General features: G+C 52.7%; 1 protein-coding gene and 1 long non-coding RNA gene across 3 annotated transcripts in view; one reads left to right on the plus strand and one right to left on the minus strand.

The window, feature by feature from the left end:
* Window positions 1-12,378, minus strand: part of CCDC150 (coiled-coil domain containing 150) — a 73,777-nt gene extending 61,399 nt beyond the window's left edge. The window contains exons 1-5 of the mRNA XM_060177534.1: window positions 12,249-12,378; window positions 6,986-7,143; window positions 5,548-5,768; window positions 5,257-5,435; window positions 2,015-2,083 (exon numbers count right to left, since the gene is read on the minus strand). Of these exons, the coding sequence (XP_060033517.1) occupies window positions 2,015-2,083; window positions 5,257-5,435; window positions 5,548-5,768; window positions 6,986-7,131 (615 nt within the window). The 5' untranslated portion in view covers window positions 7,132-7,143; window positions 12,249-12,378. The remainder of the gene's footprint in view (window positions 1-2,014; window positions 2,084-5,256; window positions 5,436-5,547; window positions 5,769-6,985; window positions 7,144-12,248) is intronic.
* A 3,287-nt stretch (window positions 12,379-15,665) lies between these two features.
* LOC132534228 (uncharacterized) lies at window positions 15,666-23,965 on the plus strand. 2 transcript variants are annotated; one of them, XR_009545896.1, is made up of 2 exons: window positions 15,666-15,801; window positions 22,276-23,965. It is a non-coding gene; the product is annotated as an uncharacterized LOC132534228 (long non-coding RNA). The 2 variants fall into 2 exon arrangements; XR_009545897.1 differs by lacking the exon at window positions 15,666-15,801 and adding an exon at window positions 20,640-21,037.
* The last annotated feature ends 229 nt before the right edge of the window (window positions 23,966-24,194 follow it).

The raw sequence follows: 24,194 nt of genomic DNA on the forward strand, positions 1-24,194 counted from the left end.
TACGTGCACTTAACTGCTACACTGCCGCCTGCCCCCTTAATTTGTCCTGTTTTTCAAGTTCAGACCAAATCTATATATATATATATGCTATCTAATCTCTAGAAAGATATATTCTGCATTTATTACTCCTTTAAATAGTTCTGTTAAGACCGAACTAAGCCCCTTCATATGAATATACTAGAGAGGAAGACGCGAAGAGGAACCACAGTGGAACATGACAACCCGCCTACAAGCTGGCAGAAGACTGATAACAGGACAAGGGAGAACGGGAGCAGCAGTGAGTATTCCTCCTCCCCACCGCAAAGCCAACCCCCACACCAGAAGTGGCTTACTCCTGGGAAGAGAACCAGCTACAGACAGAGAGGCCCTCCTTGGAGACAGAATCACTAAATAGATAGTCTATAAAGAAGCTGTTAATAGGTCCTAGTACAGTCTGACTGCAGTCTTCATAAAAGGAGATCTGTGCACACAAGAGAGACACCAGGGATGTGTCGACAGGGAGAAAATGACATGAGAATTGAGCAAGGTATCCATCTGCAATCCAAGGGGAGAAATCTCAAGGAAAAGACAAAGCTGCCACTTTCCTGATCTCAGGCATCTGCCTTTCAGAATGCTGAGAAGTTAGATTCTGGGGGCATCGGGCAGTGTGGTGCAGCAGGTTAAGCACATGGCACAAAGCGCAAGGACTGCGTAAGGATCCCGGTTTGAGCCCCGGCTCCCCACCTGCAGGGGAGTCACTTCACAGGTGGTGAAGCAGGTCTGCAGGTGTCTGTCTTTCTCTCCCCATTTCTGTCAATCTCCTGGCCTCTGCATGCAGGACCACAGAAAGTGAAGCTTCCCCAGGGGAAGAGTGGGTGTTATAGAGCTTCTCTCTTCTCTGTCTCTCCCTCTCTATCTGGAGAAAAGAAAACAAAATTTGGCAGTGAAAAAAAAAAAAGAAAAAATTGTATGAGTATTATCTGAAAGGTATATATCTGTTTTGTATAGCAAGCTATTTCAAATGTAATTTGACTCTTGAGGTTTTTAGACCCCATTTGGGGTCTGTTGACTTAGTAATGCTGATGACTTTTTCACTGTCCTCAGAAGCAAACTTTGAGCCTGACAAACCTTCAGCAGCTACTGTGTCATAATTCCCTTACTAGAATGTAGGCTGAAATGAACATCTTAAGATAGATTTAGTTAGCAGGTTTACTGAAAAAAACTTAGTTTAAACAGAACAGTAGCTTAAAGGTCTTTCTAGAAAGTATCCACTGGGGGTTGGGCAGTGGCACACCAGGTTCAGTGCACAGGTCACTATGTGGAAGGACCCAGGTTCAAGCCCCTGCTCCCCACAGCCTGCAGGTGTCTCTCCCCCACTCCTCTCAATTTCTTTCTGTCGTGTCAAATACAAAATAGAAAGAAAAAAAGTGGAAAAGATGGTGGCAGGAGCAGTGGATTCACAGTGCTGGCACCAAGCCCCAGAGATAGCCCTGGAGGAGAGAGAAAGGAAGTTTCCGTTTGAATGCCGGCATAGGGCGCAATCTGAACGCTGTGGTAACTCCTCCTCCTGGCTCAGGGCACATTTACATTTTATTTCTGGCTTACTGCCGCATCCAAACAAGCGGTAAACCTAACTTAAGAGCAGGTACTTTCATTTAGATCGCATGGGACACAATCTCAAAATCTTTCACTACACGTAAGCCGCATTTGTCTTCTTTCAAGTGTTTTCCTATCTACTGTTTTGTCCCAGTGCCCGTCTCTGGCCTCTTATCTCACCTCCTGAATTTTAAAGTTTTTTCCCTCTCGAGTCCCAGTGCCCGTCTCTGGCCTCTTCATCTCACCTCCTGAATTTTAAAGTTTTTTTCCTCTCGAGTCCCAGTGCCCGTCTCTGGCCTCTTATCTTACCTCCTGAATTTTAAAGTTTTTTCCTCTCGAGTCCCAGTGCCCGTCTCTGGCCTCTTCATTTCACCTCCTGAATTTTAAAGTTTTTTCCCCTCTCGAGTCCCAGTGCCCATCTCTAGCCTCTTCATCTCACCTCCTGAATTTTAAGGTTCATTTTGCGTTTTGTAGTCTTCAGTTCCTCTTCCATAATAGCGGCATTCTTCTAAAATTAGAAGGAAAAGATGTCGTGAGGATCTGAAATGAGGGCTCAGGCAGTATCGCACTGGCAAAGCGCAAGGCCCCACGCAAGGATCCAGCCGAGCCCCCCACTCGGCTCCCCCACCGCAGGACGGTGGCTTCACAACAAGCAGTGAAGCAGATCTGCAGGGACCTGTCTTTCTCTCCCTCCTACCTCCCCCTCCTCTCTCTCAAGTTCTTTCTGTCCTATCCAATTAAAAAAAAAAGGAAAAATGGCCTCCAGGAGCAGTGGATTTTTGCAGGCACTGAGCCCAGCGATAACCCTAGAGGCAAAAAAAAAAAAAAAAAAAAAAGAATCTGAAATGATAGGAAGGGAATGTCTACAGGTGTTTGAGTCCAAGTCTAGAATTGTTTCTGGCAACCTATCAATGCTGTTCTGAGTGCGGTTAACTGTTACAGTCAAGTGCTCCGAAAGGTAGTTTCTTACTTTGACTCACGGCTATTACTTCTCCTTCCAGAACATAAAAAGCTGTTGGTCACGTAAACCTCCTATCAGTTTTTTTTTTAAATAATCAGATAAGCTTGCAGTTGATTCTCTTTTACACTAGATATTCTTTCATTAAAGTAACTTTATATTTTCCAGATTCAAATATTATCAATGCTTATGCATTCAGGCTGTAAAAACATAACTTTTTCTTTTTTAAAAATTTATTTCTTTATTGGGGAATTAATGTTTTACATTCAACAGTAAATACAAAAGTTTGTACATGCATCACATTCCCCAGTTTCCCATTTAACAATACAACCCCCACTATGTCATTCATCATCCTTGATAAATCATGGACCTGCATTCTCCCCACCCACCCACCCCAGAGTCTTTTACTTGGGGGCAATATGCCAATTCCATTTCAGGTTCTACTTGTTAAAAACATAACTTTTTCTATGTATGCTTTTATGCTATGATTAATGGTACCAAAGTATAAGATGTAAAACCTCTAAGTTGTTTCTAACTTCCTTCCTACCTTATGCTCCTACCTAGCTGCATAGTCTAGCATATTTCTTCAGAGAGCAATGCTTTATTCAAAATGCCACAGTTATGGGCCAAGCCATGGCCCACCTGGTGGAGCACGTGCTTTACCATGTCTGAAGAACCAAGTTCAAGACCACAGTTCCCACAGGGTAGAGCAGTGCTGTGGTGTTCCTCATTTTTTAAAATGGGGGAGACAATGGTTTACAGTACAGTTACTGGCACGGGGGTAAAATTTCTTACTTTCCGAGTCTGCAAAACATTCTCACCCCCAAACTGGGTCCTTTCCCTCTTATGCGCCAGGACCCTCTCCCTCTCCCTAAAAAATGAGAGTAAAATAAGGGATCTGCTGGGAACAGGGAAATCTTATAAAGTCACACTCAAGCTTCTGTGGCAGAAAGCCGACAAACAAGATGCGACTCTGGGTCAGTCACAAGGAGGTTCATGCCTGGAATCACCGAAGGACTGAGCTGGTGAACTAGCTCACTTAGAAGGTGCCCTGCTTAGTCACGGCAGTGACACAGGCACAGAGGGGAGCGCTGGCACCTCTCTCTCTGCCTCTCAGTCTGTCTCTATCTAAAATAACAAAGCAGCAAATATTTTTAACCCTTCCCAGTAAGATCGAGCCCAATGACTGATCTTCGAGGTCTGCTAGCTAATTTCCACACTGTTTCCTCTACACAAGTACCCACTCTATGCTTTCCTCTAACGGCACCCAAAGGAAGGGTGTGCATTCAAACTCTGGTTACTGGGAAAACAGAAGTGTGCTCTTGAAGTGACTTCTCTGTGTTCCAGTACTCTTTTTAAAACGGGGATATAGCGTTGTGGTTATGCAAAGAGACTCTCCTACTTGAGGCTCCAAAGTCCCAAGTTCAATCCCCAGCACCACCATAAACCAAAGCTGAGCAGTGCTCTGGGGAAAAAAAAATCAATAAAATGGGGTTATCTTACATTCTGAGCTTTTACAAAGATTAGCATAACAACACAATGAACGTTTAGTGTACAACCTGGTCCAGGAGGGAACAGAAAATTGTTAGCTTCTTTTCCAAGTTTTTATTCTTTGCTCTGTGTGTGTTCCTTCAAATGCCCTCCCCTCTCCACTTGGCTTTCAAAAGGTCCAACTCAAGTCCTCTCTCTTTGCTGAATGTTCCTGTTGTCAACTACTCTATTTACCTGTGGGGTCAGGGCCACAGACACAGACCACACAGGTATACTTCTTCATTTCCTTTGTTTCAAACAGAGACAGGCTTAAGGACAGAAAGAAGAAAAGCAGAGCAAGAGGGGAAGACACCACAGCACTGCTGCACCACCTGCGGAGCTCCCGCGTGGCCGAGGCCTGAGCCCTGCTGCACACGTGGCGAGGGGCATCCCTGCCTCCACCTGCTCCAGAGAGGCCGTCCCTACACTCCCACTCACTCTCTCTCCACCCCGTCCTGTCTCTGGACATGCCCCATGCTCTTTGCTTTCCCATTCCATTTACCCTGTCAGTTCTTGCAGGGTATGTTTCAGATGTACAGATGCCAGAGTCACATGTACAGGCTAGTAACTACACAGATATTCTAATACGGATAGTGCACGTGGACACACACACACACCAGACTGATTCATCAATGTAGTGACTACACAGATATTCTAATACCGATAGTGCACGCGGACACACACACATACACACACACCAGACTGATTCATCAATGTAGTGACTACACAGATATTCTAATACCGATAGTGCACGCGGACACACACACACACACACACACACCAGACTGATTCATCAATGTAGTGACTACACAGATATTCTAATACCGATAGTGCACGCGGACACACACACATACACACACACCAGACTGATTCATCAATGTAGTAACTACACAGATATTCTAATACAGATAGTGCATGTGGACACACACACACACCATACTGATTCATCAATGTAGTAACTACACAGATATTCTAATACCGATAGTGCACGCGGACGGACACACACACACACACACACACCAGACTGATTCATCAATGTAGTAACTACACAGATATTCTAATACAGATAGCACACGCGGACACACACACACACACACACACAACTGATTGATCAATGTAGAAAAACCTCAGCCGTCACTTCCAGGAGTCTGCTGACTACTCCAGCTAACACTCACGATGAATCAGACTCAAACCTTAGTTTCGGACGCTATCTCCAGAGTGGCCGTCAACCTCTGCACTTCATCCTGGTCCCTGTCTCCTTCCTCTTTCGCATTTCTCAGTTGCTGGCGCAAGTTCATCACTTCCAGATGCAGCAGCTTCATGTCCTTGGAATGTTCTTCCTGAATTACATTCAGCCGCTCCCTCAGCAAAGCTGTAGACAGACGGGACCATGGAGATGTTGGAAGGCGGCCAGGAGAGCAAGAGCAGCACACCCTCACCAAGCATGCACACGGGACAGTTTCTGGTCACTCTACTCTCTGTACCTGTCTTCTGCGGACTCAAATCCTTTTCAGTTTGCAGATGAAAGATGTTCATCTTCAAGGACTGGATAAGGTTTTCCAAGTGGCACATCCGATTCACCAGAAACTCACAGTTCTTCCATAAGATCTCTGTCTTCCCCGTACAAGTCACGTGATTTTCGACAGGCGTAATCATGTTCTGACTCATGGGTTCTTGTAAACACTTTGGAGTTTGCAAGCTGCCTCTGGACAAAAATCCCAACACGGCAGCATATCTAATAAACTGTGTACAATGGCAGTTCCAACCAGCAAGTCAGCGTAACATTTCTGCTAAGAATAAGGACAAAGACTCTGGAGGCTAGAGAGGTGGTTCAGTGGGAGGATAGCCAGCTGCCAAAAACAAAGTGAGAGGCACCCCTGGAGCAGTACTTCCTGCTGGTCTGCCTCACTCACTATGTCTGTCCCTCCCACTCCCCAGGAAATAGAACCGTTGGGCTGGGGAAGGGGCTGTAACAGAGCACAGGTGAAGGCCCTGAGCTCAACCTCTTCCTGCAGCACCAGACAAGAATAACCAAGCTCGCTGGAAGAGTCACGTCCTGTGCAGTCCCAGTAGAGGGTGGCCGCTCTCTGTTCTGCAAACATCTGCTGCCGCCCAAGTGGAAGCGACGGACGCCCACGCCGCCACACTGTGGTGCTCAATGCACAGGGAAGCTCCAGCAATCCCACTCTTAGGCATTCATCCAGTGAACACTCCAGCACTAATTAGAAGGGACACATGCAGCCCTGTATTCACAGCTACACTATTCACAGAAGCCAGAGAGTGGATGCTGCCTAAATGCCCAACAGCAGATGACTGGCTAAAGAAGTTATGGGTTATATACTCCATGGAATACTACTCTGCAATCAAAAATGATGATATTGTGTCCTTTGGGACAAGATGGACAAGATGGAGGCAATTATGCTTAGCAAAATAAGTAAAGAGATTAAAGACAACTACCAGATGGTTTTACATATATGAGCTCTAGAGATCTGATTCATATAAAATTTCCAAAAACAGACAAACAAAAAATCTAAGCCAAACAGAAGCAAGTAAACTGTGAGTAGGATTTATGAGAACTGTGGGCAGGGTAGATAGCATAATGGTTATGCAAAAAGACTCTCATGCCTGAGGCTCCAAAGCCCCAGGTTCAATTTCCTATACCACCATAAGCCAGAGCTGATCACTGCTCTGGTATGGGGTGGGGGGACTGACTTATGAGAACTCTGGTGGTTCTATTTGCAAGGTGGAAGGGTGGGGACACAGAACTCTGGTGGTGGCTGTGGTGTGGCACTAGACGTTGTCACCTTACAATCTTGTAACAACGTATTAATAACAAATAAAAAGTTAAAAAATAATATACAGTGAAGCAACATTCTTTAACCTACCGAGATGTATTTTCATTTGAGCTACTGTTGGTATTACCTTTCCCCGCTAAAGTCAAACATTATTAAGTCATCCCTCAAAGAACTGGTCTGTTCCTCAACTATCCTCATCCTCTGCTGGAGGACCGTGAACGTTTCAGAAGTTGCAGCATTGATGCAGGTTGGAGAGATGACCGGTCCGGACATTTCTGTAAGTACCTGTGATCAAAGTCACAAAGTTAGCCTCGTACACTCTATGACTCCCATGACTCAGTAGGCTGAGCCGTAAGGTTTGATCCCTGAGACCACACGGACACATCATGGAGAACCCCAAGGGAACCTGCGTGTGGGATCGGTGTTCAGGGGATCGGGAGATGGTTCACCCAGCAGAGTGAACACTTCGCCACGCACAAGAATGTGGGTTTGCAGCTCCATCATGACAGGGGAGCACCTGCATGGGGGGGTGAGGAGGCTGGGGCTGTGTGCAGTGTCTCCTCTGGCTTGGTAACAACAAAAGCTCTGCGGAGAGTGTAAGTATCACGCAGCTGCGGTGCCCTAGCAATGATCCAGGTAGTGTGCGTGCACACACGCACACACGCGCACACACAATGACCCAGGTAGTGTGCACGCACACGCATACATACACACACGCGCAATGACCCAGGTAGTGTGCACACACACAATGACCCAGGTAGTGTGCGCACACATGCACGCGCACACACACAGAGATGACCCAGGTAGTGCGCACACACACACACACACACACACACACGACCCAGGTAGTGTGCACACACACACGATGACCCAGGTAGTGTGCACACACACACGATGACCCAGGTAGTGTGCACACACATGCACACACAATGACCCAGGTAGTGTGTGCACGCAAACACACACACACGATGACCCAGGTAGTGTGCACGCACACGCATGCATACACACACGCGCGATGACCCAGGTAGTGTGCACACACATGCACGCGCACACACACAGAGATGACCCAGGTAGTGTGCGCACACACACACACGATGACCCAGGTAGTGTGCACACACATGCACACACACAATGACCCAGGTAGTGTGCGCACACATGCACGCGCACACACACACAGATGACCCAGGTAGTGTGCACACACGTGCGTGCGCACACACACACACACACACACGATGACCCAGGCAGTGTGCGTGCACACACACACACATGCATGCACACGCGCACGCACACACACACGCACTCTAAATCTTCAGCCAAGGAGTGAGTGGTATGTGTGCCTGAGGCCCTAGGTTCATTCCTCTGAACACACACAGTGCCCAGGAGCTCGGGAATGCCGGGCATCGCACTTGGGTCAATCAGGTGTGAGCAGGCGCTTGAAGAGCCAACTTGTCATTCACAACCCCTTCCCCACCTTCCCTCCTTCCCCACCGAGAGAGGGCACCGCAAGTAAGGTCTGCTCCGTGTGCGAGGATGACACAGAGAAAAGCGGCTTCACGATTCCAGTCACCCCACTCCTGGCTATACCCACAGGAACTAAACCTGTATCTGGAAGAGACATCTGAAAACCCACATTCAACACAGCCTCAGTCACCAATATATGAAAGTAATCTGAGTGTCCCTCGACAGATGAAGAAGTTGTGTGTGCATGTATTATTTTCCTTAATTCAATACCCTCAAAGTCCACCAAGTAGTGCAAGCGGCAGAATTTCCGTTCTGCCTGAATAACGTTGGTGAATAAATATACAGACACGGGGGCCAGGTGGTGGGGCGCCTGGCTGAGCACACACTACAGTGCACAATTAGTGTGTATTTACTTATTAGATTTTTTATTGATTGATTGGACAGAGACAGTCAGAAATTGAGAGGAGAGGGGAAACAGAGAGGGAGACCCCTGCAGCCCTGCTTCACCACTCGTGAAGCTTTCCCCTGCAGGTGGGGACCAGGGGCTTGAACCCAGATCCTTGCACATTGTAGTGTGCTCAGCCAGGCGCCCCACCACCTGGCCCGTGTCTGCATATTTATATATCAACATTATTCAGGCAGAACGGAAATTCTGCTGCTTGCACTACATGGTGGACTTTGAGGGTATTGAATTAAGGAAAACAAGTCAAAGAAAAAAATGCCATATGGCATTACTTAGATATGGGATTTAGAAACAAATGAAAATAATCTAATTTTGCTTTATTAATTTCAGCCATCAGGGTTACTCCTGGAACTCGGTGTTTCAGCCCCACTTTCCCACCATCCCCAGTTGCCAGTTTTTGGGTTTTTTTTTTCCTCCAGGGTTATTGCTGGGGCTCGGTGCCTACACCACGAATCCACTGCTCCTGGAGGCCATTTTTCCCCCTTTTATTGCCCTTGTTTTTTTTTTTTTAATCACTGTTGTGGTTATTATTGTTGTTGTTGTCATTGTTGTTGGATAGGACAGAGAGAAATGGAGAGAGGAGGGGAAGACAGATGGGGAGAGAAAGACAGACACCTGCAGACCTGCTTCACCGCCTGTGAAGCTACTCCCCTGCAGGTGGGGAGCCAGGGGCTCGAACCGGGATCCTTAGGCCGGTCCTTGTGCTTTGAGCCACCTGCGCTTAACCTGTTACCGCCTGACTCCGTTTTTACTTTTTCTTATTTATTTATTCTATTTTGTTGCCCTTGTTGTATTGTTGTAGTTATTATTGATGTCGTCATTGTAGGATAGGAAAGAGAAATGGGAGAGAGGAGGGGCAGACAGAGAGGGGGAGAGAAAGACAGACACCTGCAGACCTGCTTCACCGCCTGTGAAGCGACTCCCCTGCAGGTGGGGAGCCGGGGGGGCTTGAACCGGCATCCTTAGCCAGTCCTTGCGCTTTGTGCCACGTGCGCTTAACTGCGCTACCACCCGACTCCCGTTTTTACTCTTAATGGTCCTGTCGAGAAGTTCTCTCTTATGCGCCTGAAAACAAAGTGTCTCTGTTATTATCTCTTTGTTGCTTTTGACATATTTATTGCTGGCAGTTTCAGAACATGGGAAAGAGCGAGCAGACAAAACCCCTCTTCTATTCATCTCTTTTCCCATTGTCATTTACCCCGAGGGGGATATGCAGAATCAGTGAACTCTTAAGATACACAGCCAGGGTAGTGGAGCACACACGCTACAATGGCCAAGGACCCAGTCCGTCTCTAGCCCGCAGGAGTTAGCAGAGGAGAAAGTAACAAGACGCACAGCGCTGGGAGGCTCATTCACGTCTCTGAACGCAGCCAGACTCGGGGTCTCGCTCACGCTACCAGACGGGCCGGTCCGGTCGGTCAAGTGCCAGCAGAGTCGCTGCAGTCCAGAAGCCAGGGCTGAGGCTGCAGGCGGTTGCAGGAAGGCAGGTGGGAGACGTGGGGCCAGCCATGGGCGACGCCACGTGGGCGCATCGTCCTGGGACCGTCTGCCCCTCGTCTGGTGCGGGCCGGCCTGAAGACAAGCCGGCCCGGTGTGTGCAGCTCGAGCAGGGCGGCGTCTTGCTCGCTCACTTGCCCTCCTCCTGAGCGGCCGGCACACCCTGGGCTGCAGACCTCGGGCAGCGCTTTCTTTTTGGCCTGCGGCCTGCTCAGCTCTGGCTTCTGGGGTGCGGGGGACTGAACCTGGGACTTTGGGGCCTCCGGCAGGAGCGTCTCTGCAGAACCATGAGGCCACCTACCCCCGCCTCGCAGTGTCGGCAAGGAGTTTCTGGGCAGATTTCCACTTTCCTAGCCAAGGACAGGACTTAGGGCACCTGCCCTCCCCACCCCTTCCAGAAGGCTGGGCGGTCTACTGGTCGCCCCTCCATCTGCTCCAAGTGGAGCCCCCACGTGCAGAGCCCGGGCTCAAGCCTCGGCCCGACAGGAGCGGGAAGGCGGCGCAGGTGTCCTTCCTCCTCCTCTCTTGGTTTCTCTGTCCTATAAAATAAAAGGAGGGTGGGGAGGAGGAAGAAGACGGCTTCCAGCGTGTGAGCTCCAAGAACCCTGGCGGAATACGTATGGAAAGGCACAATAGTAAGCTTTAAAAAGCACCAGGGTCACCAGCACCTGACAAGTAAGGAAAAGGTCAGAGAGATCCCGGCGAGTCGCCGCTACCGTCCGTCTGCCGCTGTGGGAAAAACTGACTTCTGTTCACTTTTCCCTTCTGTCACTCAAAGGGCTTCTGGTTGGTGCACGGCAGAGGACAGCGGGCATAAGCAATGGAGCGAAAAGCAGTGTGTGTGCATGTGTGTGTGTGCATGTGTCTGCCTGTGTGTGCATGTGTGTGTGTGCCTGCCTGTGTGTGCATGTGTGTGCATGCCTGTGTGTGTGCATGTGTGTGCCTGCCTGTGTATGCCTGTGTGTGTGCATATGTGTGCGCGCGCATGTGTGTGTGCCTGTGTGTGCGTGCCTGTGTGTGCATGTGTGTGTGCATATGTGTGCGCGCGCATGTGTGTGTGCCTGTGTGTGCGTGCCTGTGTGTGCCTGTGTGTGTGCATATGTGTGCGCGCGCATGTGTGTGTGCCTGTGTGTGCGTGCCTGTGTGTGCCTGTGTGTGTGCATATGTGTGCGCGCGCATGTGTGTGTGCCTGTGTGTGCGTGCCTGTGTGTGCATGTGTGTGTGCATATGTGTGCGCGCGCATGTGTGTGTGCCTGTGTGTGCCTGCCTGTGTATGCCTGTGTGTGTGCATATGTGTGCGCGCGCATGTGTGTGTGCCTGTGTGTGCGTGCCTGTGTGTGTGCATGTGTGTGCGTGCCTGTGTGTGTGCCTGCCCGTGTGTGCGCATATGTGTGCGCGCGCATGTGTGTGTGCCTGTGTGTGCGTGTACGACAGTGCTGCCCAGTGGCCGTCTGTCTGTCCGTCTGTCCCGCAGGTGCACTAGAAAGAATCATGTCTGGGCTGACAGACACTGCCCACGTGGCCGTCCGTCTGTCTGTCCATCCGGCAGGTGCACTAACCAGAATCATGTCCCGGCTGACAGACACTGCCCGCGGGCCGTCCGTCCGTCTGTCCATCTGTCTGTCCCGCAGGTGCACTAGAGAGAATCATGTCCCGGCTGACAGATGCTGCCCGGTGGCCGTCCATCCGTCTGTCTGTCCCGCAGGTGCAGTAAACAGAATCATGTCCGGGGCTGACAGACGCTGCCCGCGGGGCCGTCCGTCCGTCTGTCCGTCCCGCAGGTGCACTAGAGAGAATCATGTCTGGGCTGACAGACGCTGCCCGCGGGGCCGTCCGTCCGTCTGTCCGTCCCGCAGGTGCACTAGACAGAATCATGTCCGGGGCTGACAGACGCTGCCCGCGGGGCCGTCCGTCTGTCGGTCCGCCCGGCAGGGAGCGGCAGGTGGCGGCCTCCCGGGCCCAGGCTCACCCGCACTCAGCACTCAGCGTGGCCGCCCGCAGCTGCGGCTCCCGCGGCTCCCAGACGCTCCGCACCCGCCCCGGCGCGCCGGCTCCAGTGCGCAAGCGCGGCTCCCGCAAGGCATGCCGGGAACAGCGCGGTCTCGGCCCAGCATGCCCGCCAGGAGGGACCAGGCCGGAAGTCGGGGAGCGCGAGCGCGGCGCCGCGACTCGATGACGACACGGCGCCCATTGTGCTCGCGCGCGGCATGCCGGGACATGTAGTTCCCGCCCGCGCGGCGGGCTCACTGCGGGGCCGGGGTGTGGGACCCGCGCAGGCCTGGAGCGGGGAGACCCGAGAGGAGAGGACCGTCTGGCGGACCGTGAGGCCGCCCGTCGCTCCCTGGCAGCCCGTGTGCGCAGAGACGGTTCTTCCCGCACGGCGACAGCCTGTGCGCACACCCAGAGGACCGACAGGCAGAGGCCCGCAGCCCGGCCGCGCCCTCCTGAAGCTCCCTGCAGCTGGGGGCCGGGGCTCGAACCCGGGTCCTGCGCGCTGGGCCAGGTGCCGTTAGCCCGGGGCCCCGCGAACCTGCCGGCAGCTGCAGGTGCGACCGACGTGACGAGTCGGCCCGCGGTCGGGTCTGCGCTGCACCGGGTGCTGGGACCCGCTTCCCACGAGCCTCTGCGGGAGGGCGGCGGGTGCGCGGAGCGCGGGCCCTGCCCTGCCCCTGCCCTGCCCTGCCCCTACACCTGCCCCTGCCCCTGCCCTGCCCTGCCCCTGCCCTGCCCCTGCCCTGCCCCTACACCTGCCCCGGCCCCTGCCCTGCCCTGCCCCTGCCCTGCCCCTACACCTGCCCCTGCCCCTGCCCTGCCCTGCCCCTGCCCTGCCCCTACACCTGCCCCTGCCCCTGCCCTGCCCTGCCCCTGCCCTGCCCCTGCCCTGCCCCTACACCTGCCCCGGCCCCTGCCCCTGCCCTGCCCCTGCCCTGCCCCTACACCTGCCCCGGCCCCTGCCCTGCCCTGCCCCTGCCCTGCCCCTACACCTGCCCCTGCCCCTGCCCCGGCCCCTGCCCTGCCCTGCCCCTGCCCTGCCCCTACACCTGCCCCTGCCCCTGCCCTGCCCTGCCCCTGCCCTGCCCCTACACCTGCCCCGGCCCCTGCCCTGCCCTGCCCCTGCCCTGCCCCTGCCCTGCCCCTACACCTGCCCCGGCCCCTGCCCTGCCCTGCCCCTGCCCCGGCCCCTGCACCTGCCCCTGCCCTGCCCCTGCCCCGGCCCTGCCCTGCCCTGCCCCTGCCCTGCCCCTGCCCCTACACCTGCACCTGCCCTGCCCCTGCCCCTGCCCCGGCCCCTGCCCTGCCCTGCCCCTGCCCTGCCCCTGCCCCGGCCCTGCCCTGCCCCTGCCCTGCCCCTGCCCCTACACCTGCACCTGCCCTGCCCTGCCCCTGCCCTGCCCCTGCCCCGGCCCTGCCCTGCCCTGCCCCTGCCCTGCCCTGCCCTGCCCTGCCCCTGCCCTGCCCTGCCCCTACACCTGCCCCTGCCCTGCCCTGCCCCTGCCCTGCCCCTGCCCTGCCCCTACACCTGCCCCGGCCCCTGCCCTGCCCTGCCCCTGCCCTGCCCCTACACCTGCCCCTGCCCCTGCCCTGCCCTGCCCCTGCCCTGCCCCTACACCTGCACCTGCCCCCTGCCCCTGCCCTGCCCCTGCCCCGGCCCCGCCCCCTGCCCTGCCCTGCCCCTGCCCTGCCCCTGCCCTGCCCCTACACCTGCCCCGGCCCCTGCCCTGCCCTGCCCCTGCCCCGGCCCCTGCCCCGGCCCCTGCCCTGCCCCTGCCCCGGCCCCTGCCCTGCCCTGCCCCTGCCCTGCCCCTACACCTGCCCCGGCCCCTGCCCTGCCCTGCCCCTGCCCTGCCCCTGCCCTGCCCCTACACCTGCCCCGACCCCTGCCCTGCCCTGCCCCTGCCCTGCCCCTGCCCTGCCCCTACACCTGCCCCGGCCCCTGCCCTGCCCTGCCCCTGCCCTGCCCCTGCCCTGCCCCTACACCTGCCCCGGCCCCTGCCCTGCCCTGCCCCTGCCCCGGCCCCTGCACCTGCCCCTGCCCTGCCCCTGCCCCGGCCCTGCCCTGCCCTGCCCCTGCCCTGCCCCTGCCCCTACACCTGCACCTGCCCTGCCCCTGCCCCTGCCCCGGCCCCTGCCCTGCCCTGCCCCTGCCCTGCCCCTGCCCCGGCCCTGCCCTGCCCCTGCCCTGCCCCTGCCCCTACACCTGCACCTGCCCTGCCCTGCCCCTGCCCTGCCCCTGCCCCGGCCCTGCCCTGCCCTGCCCCTGCCCTGCCCTGCCCTGCCCTGCCCCTGCCCCTACACCTGCACCTGCCCTGCCCCTGCCCCTGCCCCGGCCCCTACACCTGCACCTGCCCTGCCCCTGCCCTGCCCCGGCCCCTACACCTGCACCTGCCCTGCCCTGCCCCTGCCCTGCCCCTGCCCCGGCCCTGCCCTGCCCTGCCCCTGCCCTGCCCCTGCCCTGCCCCTGCCCCTACACCTGCACCTGCCCTGCCCCTGCCCCTGCCCCGGCCCTGCCCTGCCCTGCCCTGCCCTGCCCCTGCCCCTACACCTGCACCTGCCCTGCCCCGGCCCTGCCCTGCCCCTGCCCCTGCCCCGGCCCCTGCCCTGCCCTGCCCCTGCCCTGCCCCTGCCCCTACACCTGCACCTGCCCTGCCCCTGCCCCGGCCCCTGCCCTGCCCCTGCCCCTGCCCCGGCCCTGCCCTGCCCTGCCCCTGCCCTGGCCCCTGCCCCGGCCCCGGCCCCTGCACCTGCACCTGCCCTGCACCTGCCCTGCCCCTGCCCTGCCCCTGCCCCGGCCCCTGCCCTGCCCCTGCCCCTGCCCCGGCCCTGCCCTGCCCCTGCCCTGCCCCTGCCCTGCCCTGCCCCTGCCCTGGCCCCTGCCCCGGCCCCTGCACCTGCCCTGCCCTGCCCCTGCCCCGGCCCCTGCACCTGCCCCTGCCCCGGCCCCTGCACCTGCCCTGCACCTGCCCCTGCCCCTGCCCCTGCCCCTGCCCTGCCCTGCACCTGCCCTGCCCCTGCCCCGGCCCCTGCCCTGCACCTGCCCTGCCCCTGCCCCTGCCCTGCCCCTGCCCTGCCCCTGCCCTGCCCCTGCCCCGGCCCCTGCCCTGCCCCTGCCCCTGCCCCTGCCCTGCACCTGCCCCTGCACCTGCCCTGCCCTGCCCTGCACCTGCCCTGCATCTGCCCTGCCCTGCACCCGCTCGGCCTGCCCTGCACCTGCCCGGCCTGGCCTGCACCTGCCCTGCACCTGCCCTGCCCTGCCCTGCCCTGCACCCGCTCGGCCTGCCTTGCACCTGCATCTGCCCTGCCCCTGCACCTGCCCTGCCCCTGCCCTGCCCTGCCCCTGCCCTGCACCCGCTCAGCCTGCCCTGCCCCTGCCCTGCCCTGCCCCTGCCCGGGCAGCAGCTCCCCTCCTGTGAGTGCGGTGATCCAGCTCTGGCTTCTAGTTCTCTGAGCGCGGACATAAAATTGGCTCCTCTGGTCGTCTGGTCGCCGTCTCAGGGTGAAGAGGCAGGTTGCGAGTCACAGCAGTAAGAGTAACCATCATGGGAGCCGGGCAGCAGCGCAGCGGGTTAAGTGCAGGTGGCGCACAGCACAAGGACTGGCATAAGGACCCTGGTTCACAGACTCACACCCTTTAGGGGTAGACAGGCGGACAGGCAGACTCACTACACCCTTTAGGGGTAGATGGCAGAGTCAAGAAATTGAAATGGGAGGAGGAGATAGAGAGGAAGAGTTATACAAAGACACCTCAGACCTGTTTCACCACTCCCCTTGTGGTGGGGGTGGCTCAAACCTGGGTCCTTAGCTCAGAGTAATTTGTGTGCTCAACCAGGTGCACCACTGCCTGGCCCCAACAATATTGGTGTTTTGTTTTTTTAATTTTTTATTACCTTTATTTATTGGATAGAGACAGTCAGAAGTCGAGAGGAAAGGTGATAAAGTGGGAGAGAGAGACAGAGAGACACTTACACCCTGTTTCACCACTCACAAAGCTTTCCCCCTCCAGGTGGGTACCAGGGGCTTGAACCTGGGTCCTTGCACATTCTAACATGTGTGCTCAATCAGGTGCCACCACCTGGCCCCCCCCAACGATATTCTTATAAGGCTGTTGTCACTTAATGTCACCAACTAAATTTTGTGACCACAAAGATATTTCACATTGTTCTTTTAGCATAAAAATAAGGTCATTGGGAGTCGGGCAGTAGCGCAGCGGGTTAAGCGCAGGTGGCGCAAAGCACAAGGACCAGCGTAAGGATCCTGGTTTGAGTCCCCGGCTCCCCACCTGCAGGGGAGTCGCTTCCCAGGCGGTGAAGCAGGTCTGCAGGTGTCTGTCTGTCTCTCCCCCTCTCTGTCTTCCCCTCCTCTCTCCATTTCTCTCTGTCCTATCCAACAACAGTGACAACAACAATAATAACCACAACAATGATAAAAACAACAAGGGCAACAAAAGGGGAAAAAACGGCTTCCAGGAGCAGTGGTTTTGTGGTGCAGCCACTGAGCCCCAGCAATAACCCTGGAGGATAAATAAATAAATCAAGTCAATGCGCGACAGTTTTACACCTCTTTATATTTCTAAGATTAAAGTATGTTTTGTGTTAACGTAGTTGGTATTTTTCCTCTGACTTGTTTTCCTTAATTCAGTACCTTCAAAGTTCAACCATATAATGAGTTTCCACTGTCCTGTCTGAATAATGCTGCTATAGAAACACACACACACACACACACATTTCTTCACTTGTCAAAGGACACTCAGATAGTACTATGCACTTACTGGGTGTGCCACCAGCAGGCCCCCCAAAATGTAGAAGATTTCTGGTGAGCAAGTAAACTAAAGAAAATCAAACTATTTCCATAGACATTGAATTCTAAACAATACTTTTCTGAAATGTTTATTAGTTAATGACAGTGAATCAGAGTACAGCTCTAGCACATGCAGTGTCCAGGACTGAACTCGGAACTTGCCACTAGAGGCACCAAAAGTTTCTCTCTTGCTCCACTTCCTAAGTCATTAAACAATTGATTTTTTAAGACATGTCTTGAAATCAGTTACTTTATAGAAAAGATTCTCTGACTCCTTTGCAGATATCCCTATTTATATTTGGGCACAGACTGTACCTATCTTTACAATGCTGGTAACTCTCTCTACACACACACACACACACACACACACACACACACACGTATGTTAGTATTTGTGTGTGTTACATTAAAAACATTAAAATTATGTACAAGTCAATAAAATCTTTTTAAAAAGTTTAAACATTGTGGTCCGGGAGGTGGCGCTGTGATAAGGCTTTGGACTCTCAAGCATGAGGTCCTGAGTTTGATCCCTGGCAGCACATGTGCCAGACTGATGTCTGGTTCTTTCTCTCTCCTGTCTTTCTCATTAATAAATAAATAAAATCTTTTAAAAAAAAAGTTTAAACATTAAAATTGAGCTCAAAGTATAACTTGGATATCTTGGTGAAATAATTATAGTAAAAAACTACTAAATCTTTCTTCCCCCCCCCCCATGAAGACTTCAGTGGTACAGGATGACTTTTTTATACAGGAAGAATGAGAGAGAGAGAGAGAGAGAGAGAGAGAAAGGAGAGAGAGAGACCACAGCACCTTTGGAAGCTCACTCCAATGTGACTTGGGTTAAGCACACAACAAATTAGGTGCATTACCAGGTGTGCTATTTTGCTGGCCCATGAAACTTCCTTTCAAAATATCTCAAATAGAAGATGTGAGATAGCCCGCTGCCTTGGAGCCCCCAGGTACCACATGGGCGCACTATGCTGAGGGGAAGCCTCATGAAAAGTGGAGAGGTGCTGTGGTATCTCTCCTTGTCTCTATTTCTCCTTCCGTCTCTTTCTTGCCCTCCATCATAAAAAGACACAAATACATAAAATAAAATCTCTAGAACTCCACAAGTAGAAAGATGTATAGTTATATTTCTTTATTTGCTGTTTTCCTATACCATCAGCGGAGAAGACCCACAAAGCTGGCCAGATGAATCAAATATGAAGTGGGGGTTCAGAGCCCTCTGGTCACCTTCGTCTATCATTTCCCCCGCTCTGGGAGTGCGGACCCAAATTCTTTATAGGATGCAGAAGGTGGGAGTTCTGGCTTGTGTAATCGCTTCTCCACTGGACAATGTCTTTTTACATTTCAGTTTAAGACTTCTTAGACTAATTGCTACACCACGTTACCTCCATGTGACTCCAGGTAAAACACAACATAGACTCCTCGGCACAACCTCAACGACACAGCGACACATCACCTTCCCTTCTCCAGGAGACTCAGATGCCGTAACCTTCTCTTCTGTGCAGAGAATCAGGCTTTAGTTGGATTTTTTGAGTCAAGTGAAACGCTGGGTTTATTTGACGTATTTGTTCATCAGTAAGAAAAATATGCCAACTCGAGAACACATTTTTGATTCTGAAGCATTTCTCAGATACATACATAACCAAAATATCTCCTCTGGGGAAATCTTTTCATATTTTCAAGTTTAGTTTGGCCTCTCAAGCAGTTGTGAAGACACATTCAACCAGCTAGTGATCTGAGTATTTTCCTCAGTGACTATTATTCAAAATGCTATAAGGGATGGAAGCGTTAACAGAGATCCCGAGAAGGTGAAAATAAGAAAATTAACAAATAAACAAGGAAACTAAACATGCAGAAGCAATTAGAGGCAGGAGTTACTTGAGTGAGCGTGGGAGTGATTTTAGAGACTAAGGCAATGAGGCTTGTCCATAAAGTAATTATGAGACTCACAGTAGCACAGCTCTGCCATTTTCTGTGATGTTCTATTTGCTTTTGTCTTTTTCATGTGATTTCGGAAATGGATTCCAAGTCACCAAGGCCCCCCAACCCCTGAAAAAGTAAAGGTTCCTCTCTTCCTCCTTCTTCCTCCTTCCTTCCTTCCTTCCCTCCCTCCCTCCCTCCCTCCCTCCCGCCTTCCCTCCCTTCCCTCTCTCCCTCCTTTCCTCCCTCCCTCTCTCCCGCCTTTCCTCCCTCCCTCCCTCCCTCCCGCCTTCCCTCCCTCCCTCCCTCCCTCCCTCCCGCCTTCCCTCCCTTCCCTCTCTCCCTCCTTCCCTCCCTTCTTCCCTCCTTCCTTTCTCTCTTGTGGTGCCAGGGCTGATATATGTAGTTCTACCACTCCCCGCTGATCCCTTCATTCTTTCTGTTCCAGATAGAGGGGTGGGGTTGGGGGTGTTGGTGAGAACGTGGCATAAGCTCACCTCTGCGGAGTCTCTCCTGAACCGGAGCCAGAGCCCTCTCGCATGGTCAGGTGCCTGCTCTGCTGCTGCGCCTTCTGCCCCGACCAAGACATTTAAGGGCTGTGTCATTTTAGTCAAAAGGACAACTCAGGCATCCAAGTTCGACATCCTCGAGGAAACACTCACGAAAGACATGTCTCTGATATCTGATGACTGTAAAAGATGGCGACTAATCCCTAGCACTGCAAAAACGGTATCATCTGTTTTCCATCTACACCATGCCTCGGCCTCGCGTGAGCTTAATGTGCAGCTTGGTGATACGAGAATCCGGCATGAAGCCCAGCCAGTCTATCTTGGCGTTACTCTCGATCTCACCCTGTCATTTCACGAACATCTCATAAAAACTGCAGCAAAGGTGGGCGCGAGGAATCACATCATTGCAAGACTGGCCAGCTCCTCATGGGGCGCGAGCGCTGCCACACTCCGATCATCCTCTCTGGCATTATGCTATTCCACTGCAGAATACTGTGCCCCAGGATGGTTCCGTAGCCCCCATGTCCACTTGGTCGATTCCAAATTATATTCCTCCATGAGGATCATTTCTGGAACCATCCGTTCCACCCCGGTTCCACGGCTGCCAGTTCTTAGCAACATCGCCCCGCCAGATATTCGTCGGGATGCGGCATCATCTAAGTTCATTTCCCACGTCTACGCTCGACCGGACCTGCCAATATACGCGGATATCTTCGCCCACCCTGTCCAACGCTTGACGTCTCGTCACCCAATCTGGTCCCCTACGCCTACACTGAACTTCTCTGTTCCAGACTCTTGGAAACAGAGTTGGCAGTCAGCTGAGGTCAAGAACAAACACCTCATCACAGACCCCTGCGAGCGTCAACCCGGCTCTGACCTAGCACGTTATGATCGGGCCCTCCTCAATCGCTATCGAACAGGCCATGGCCGGTGCGCCGCTATGTTCCATCGCTGGGGAGCCAGAGACGACCCGAACTGCCCCTGCGGCTCCAGACAGACTGTGACCCACATAGTCAACGACTGCCACCTCTCCAGATTCAAAGGAGGTCTCGAAACTTGACATCAGGCTCAACCTGACGCTGTTGAATGGCTACGGAAGAAGGGCAAATGCTAGAAGAAGAAGTCAAAAGGACAATGCACAATGGTGAACAAAAACAAAACAAACAAGCAAACAAAAACAACACCAGCCATCTCAATGTGTTATTTCTTGCCAAGTCAATTCCAAATTAATAGGTGGAAAATTGAAGCACAGACAGACCGTCACCTACATGGGCTACTACCAGGTCTCTGAGTCCTTGTCCAGAGTTCTGACACTTTGAGTGCTTCATGTAAGTGGAATCACAGTATTTATGTCTTTATGATTAGCTTATTTCACTCGGCATAATGTTCTCAGTGCTCATCCCTGCACAGCACACAGGGAATTTCTCTGCTACACTGAATGACATCTGCTGCGTGTAGAGGTCACGACTTGCCATCTTCAGTCACTGTGCTCTCACTAGTGTGAAGAATGCTGGTATGAACATGGGTGTGTGGCTATCTTTGTGAGATCCTGCTTTCAGTGGAGGGCTTATATCCACAACTGGAATGGTTCGGCCGTATGGAATTCGACTTGGAAGAAAATTTGAGGAGCGACTGACTAGTCTGCTTCGCCAATGACTGGCTGTTCCGTGCTCCGGGAAACAGTCCGCAGGGCTCTGACTTTCCACATTCGTGTCTATAATAGTTTATTTTTGATAGTAGCAAGCCTAATGGGTGATCTCTCACCATTTTAATGACCTCTTGGAGATGCATCTGTTTGAGACCTGTGCTCACTTTTCATGGGTTCATCTGTTTGGAGTTTTAGGTGTTCCGGCTTTATTCAGACTACTGAGCCATGCCAGATGCCTTCCTACTTTCTCACAAGGTCCTTTGGATGTGTAAAATTTTCCATAAAATTCTGTCTCTTTTTAATTTTAAAATAATTTTATTAGTGATTTAATGTTTAACAAGGTTGTGAGATAATAGGGGGACAATTCCACACAGCTCCCACCACCAGAGTTGCATATCCTACCCCTCCATTGGAAGCTTCCCTGTTCTTTATCCCTCTGGGAGGATGGACCAGAATTCTCAATGGGGAGCAGAAGGTGGGAGTTCTGGCTTCTGTCATTGCTTCTCCACTGGACATGGGTGTTGGCAGGTGGATCCACACCCCCAGCCTGTGTCTGTCTGTCCCTAGTGGGGCAGGGCTCTGGGGAGGGGAGGCTCCAGGACACACTGGTGAACCATCTGCCCAGGGAAGCCAGGATGGTGTCATGGTAGTGTCTGCAACTTGGTGGCTGAAAGACAGTAAGGTATAAGGCAGAATAAATTGTTTAATAAACATAAACTCAAAGGTAAGAGTAGAGTAGACAAGATTAGGGGGTCTTCATGTGGGAAGAAAGTCTATATATATATATATATATATATATATTTTTTTTTAGTGTTTATTTCCTTTTTGTTGTCCTTGTTTTTATTGTTTTAATTATTGTTGTTGATGTCATCATTGTTGGATAGGACAGAGATAAATGGAGAGAGGAGGGGAAAACAGAGAGGGGGAGAGAAAGACAGACACCTGCAGACCTGCTTCACCGCCTCTGAAGCGACCCCCCTGCAGGTGGGGAGCCAGAGGCTTGAACCGGGATCCTTACGCCAGTCCTTGCGCTTTGCGACACGTGCGCTTAACCTGCTGTGCTACTGCCCGGCTCCTGGAAGCCTATTTTATTCCCTGTGCCTTTTGTGTTGCAGCCAAGAAATCCCCACCAAATGCAGCATTGTGAAGCTTTTATCCTACTTTTTACCTGTTGTTGGGGTTTCAGGTAAGTAGAGGGAGGCAGAGAGAACACAGCAAGGAATTCCTTCAATGAGCTAGTATCCTCTGTGATGTAAGGGCCAGGGCCTGGGGGCTGGGTGTCTCCAATGTGGGCGGAGGGCGTGGCAAAGCAGGCACCTTTCAGGTGAGCTGTCTGATCCCCCGTTTTTTAAAGAGTGTTGTTGCAGGCTTTGCATTTAAATATATAAGGTACCTTGAGTTTATTTTTGTATCTGGTGTCACATTGCATTACCACTTCCTTCTTCTGCGTGTGGGTATCAGTTTTGTCAGCAAAAAACGTTGAATGCTTTTCGCCCACTCTATTAATCTTTCTTTTTACTGGAGAGTTGAATTTTCATTTATTACTTCTTACCAGCACCCCAGGAACCTTCTTCTATATGTCCCGCCACAGCAAGGACCTGTCTCCACTGCATTTACTTATTTATCTGTTTACAGGCTTACTTCATGAGGCGGGTATTTACTTCATGGGGGTGGGGGGGGCCAGAGCTGATGGCCAGCGGATCCGTACTGGGGATTGAACTCCGGCCCTCATGCGTCAAGTCCAAAGGTGTACCACTGTGCCATCCAGACCAATCTCTTTCCTCTTCCCTCTCCTACATGTACCTCCTAGACTAAAGTTTATTTACAGCTCTTTTCTTTTTTTTTTTTAAATTTATTTCTTTATTGGGGAATTAATGCTTTACATTCAACAGTAAATACAATAGTTTGTACATGCATAACATTCCCCAGTTTCCCATTTAACAATACAATCCCCACTATGTCATTCATCATCCTTCATGGACCTGCATTCTCCCCACCCACCCACCCACCCCAGAGTCTTTCACTTTGGTGCAATACGCCAGTTCCAAGCTGTTTTCTTTATTGGGGGGGATTCATGGTTTACAGTCAGCAATAGAATCCAGTAGTTGGTGCACGCGTCCCGTTTGTCAGTTTTCCACCCAACATTCTAACCCCATGTAGGTCCTCCTCTGCCGTCCTGTTCCAGGACTTGAACATTACCCCCACCCCCACCCCCACCCCCACCCCCACCCCAGAGACCTTTGGGCAAAGTGACTGTTGAATTTTTTTTCCCCTCCCTAAGTGGGCCATACTTTGCTATTTCCTTGGATTTCTTGTGATTACCTGTTTAAAAATGATTTCTTAACAAGAAGGTGGGGAGAGAGTGGCATATGTCGTGCTAGGGACTGAACCTGGGGCTTGCAAGTCTAGGTCTCTTGTGTGCCTTGCCACCGGCTGCTCGGCAGGTGAGCTTGGTCAGCACTGGGGACTGCAAAGTCGTAATGTGAAGACAGTGAATGTGTATTGCCTTAACCCACTAAATTTGTAGAGATTAATTATGCAACAATAGGGAACTAATTCATTCTGCTCTTTTTTTTTTTTTTTTTTTTAAACAACACTACTTTTCCTCCCTACAGAAGACAACTTAGCCATTTTTCCTGACTCTGAATGCAAGAATCTTGGGTACTGTGTAGTCCTCTCCATCAAGTAAGGCTGTTGTGCCTTAGGGTGTAGCAGCTATGGTGGAAAAGCACTGCCTGCCTCCTCTGATCTCCAGTACCTGGTGACAGTAGACACACCTGCAAAGAAGGAACAGGGAAACCACAGTGGCCTCCTGGCCGGGTAATTCAGAGACCCAGTGGGGAGGCACTGTGGGGTTAATTTCACTATTAAATTCTGGTGCTGTCCTGTGGGAACCTTTTCTACCCATTGTTCCCAATCCTGCTTTGTAAAGTTATCCTCTACTTTTCTGTTCAGAGATGGGTTTTCTTAGGGAAATAGAGCTAAGTTTGCTTGCTGCACATGGGAAATTGTCCTAATTCTTGAATTGACAAAT

The sequence above is a fragment of the Erinaceus europaeus genome, chromosome 18 (genome assembly GCF_950295315.1).
Source record: "Erinaceus europaeus chromosome 18, mEriEur2.1, whole genome shotgun sequence".
Classification (NCBI taxonomy): domain Eukaryota; kingdom Metazoa; phylum Chordata; class Mammalia; order Eulipotyphla; family Erinaceidae; genus Erinaceus; species Erinaceus europaeus.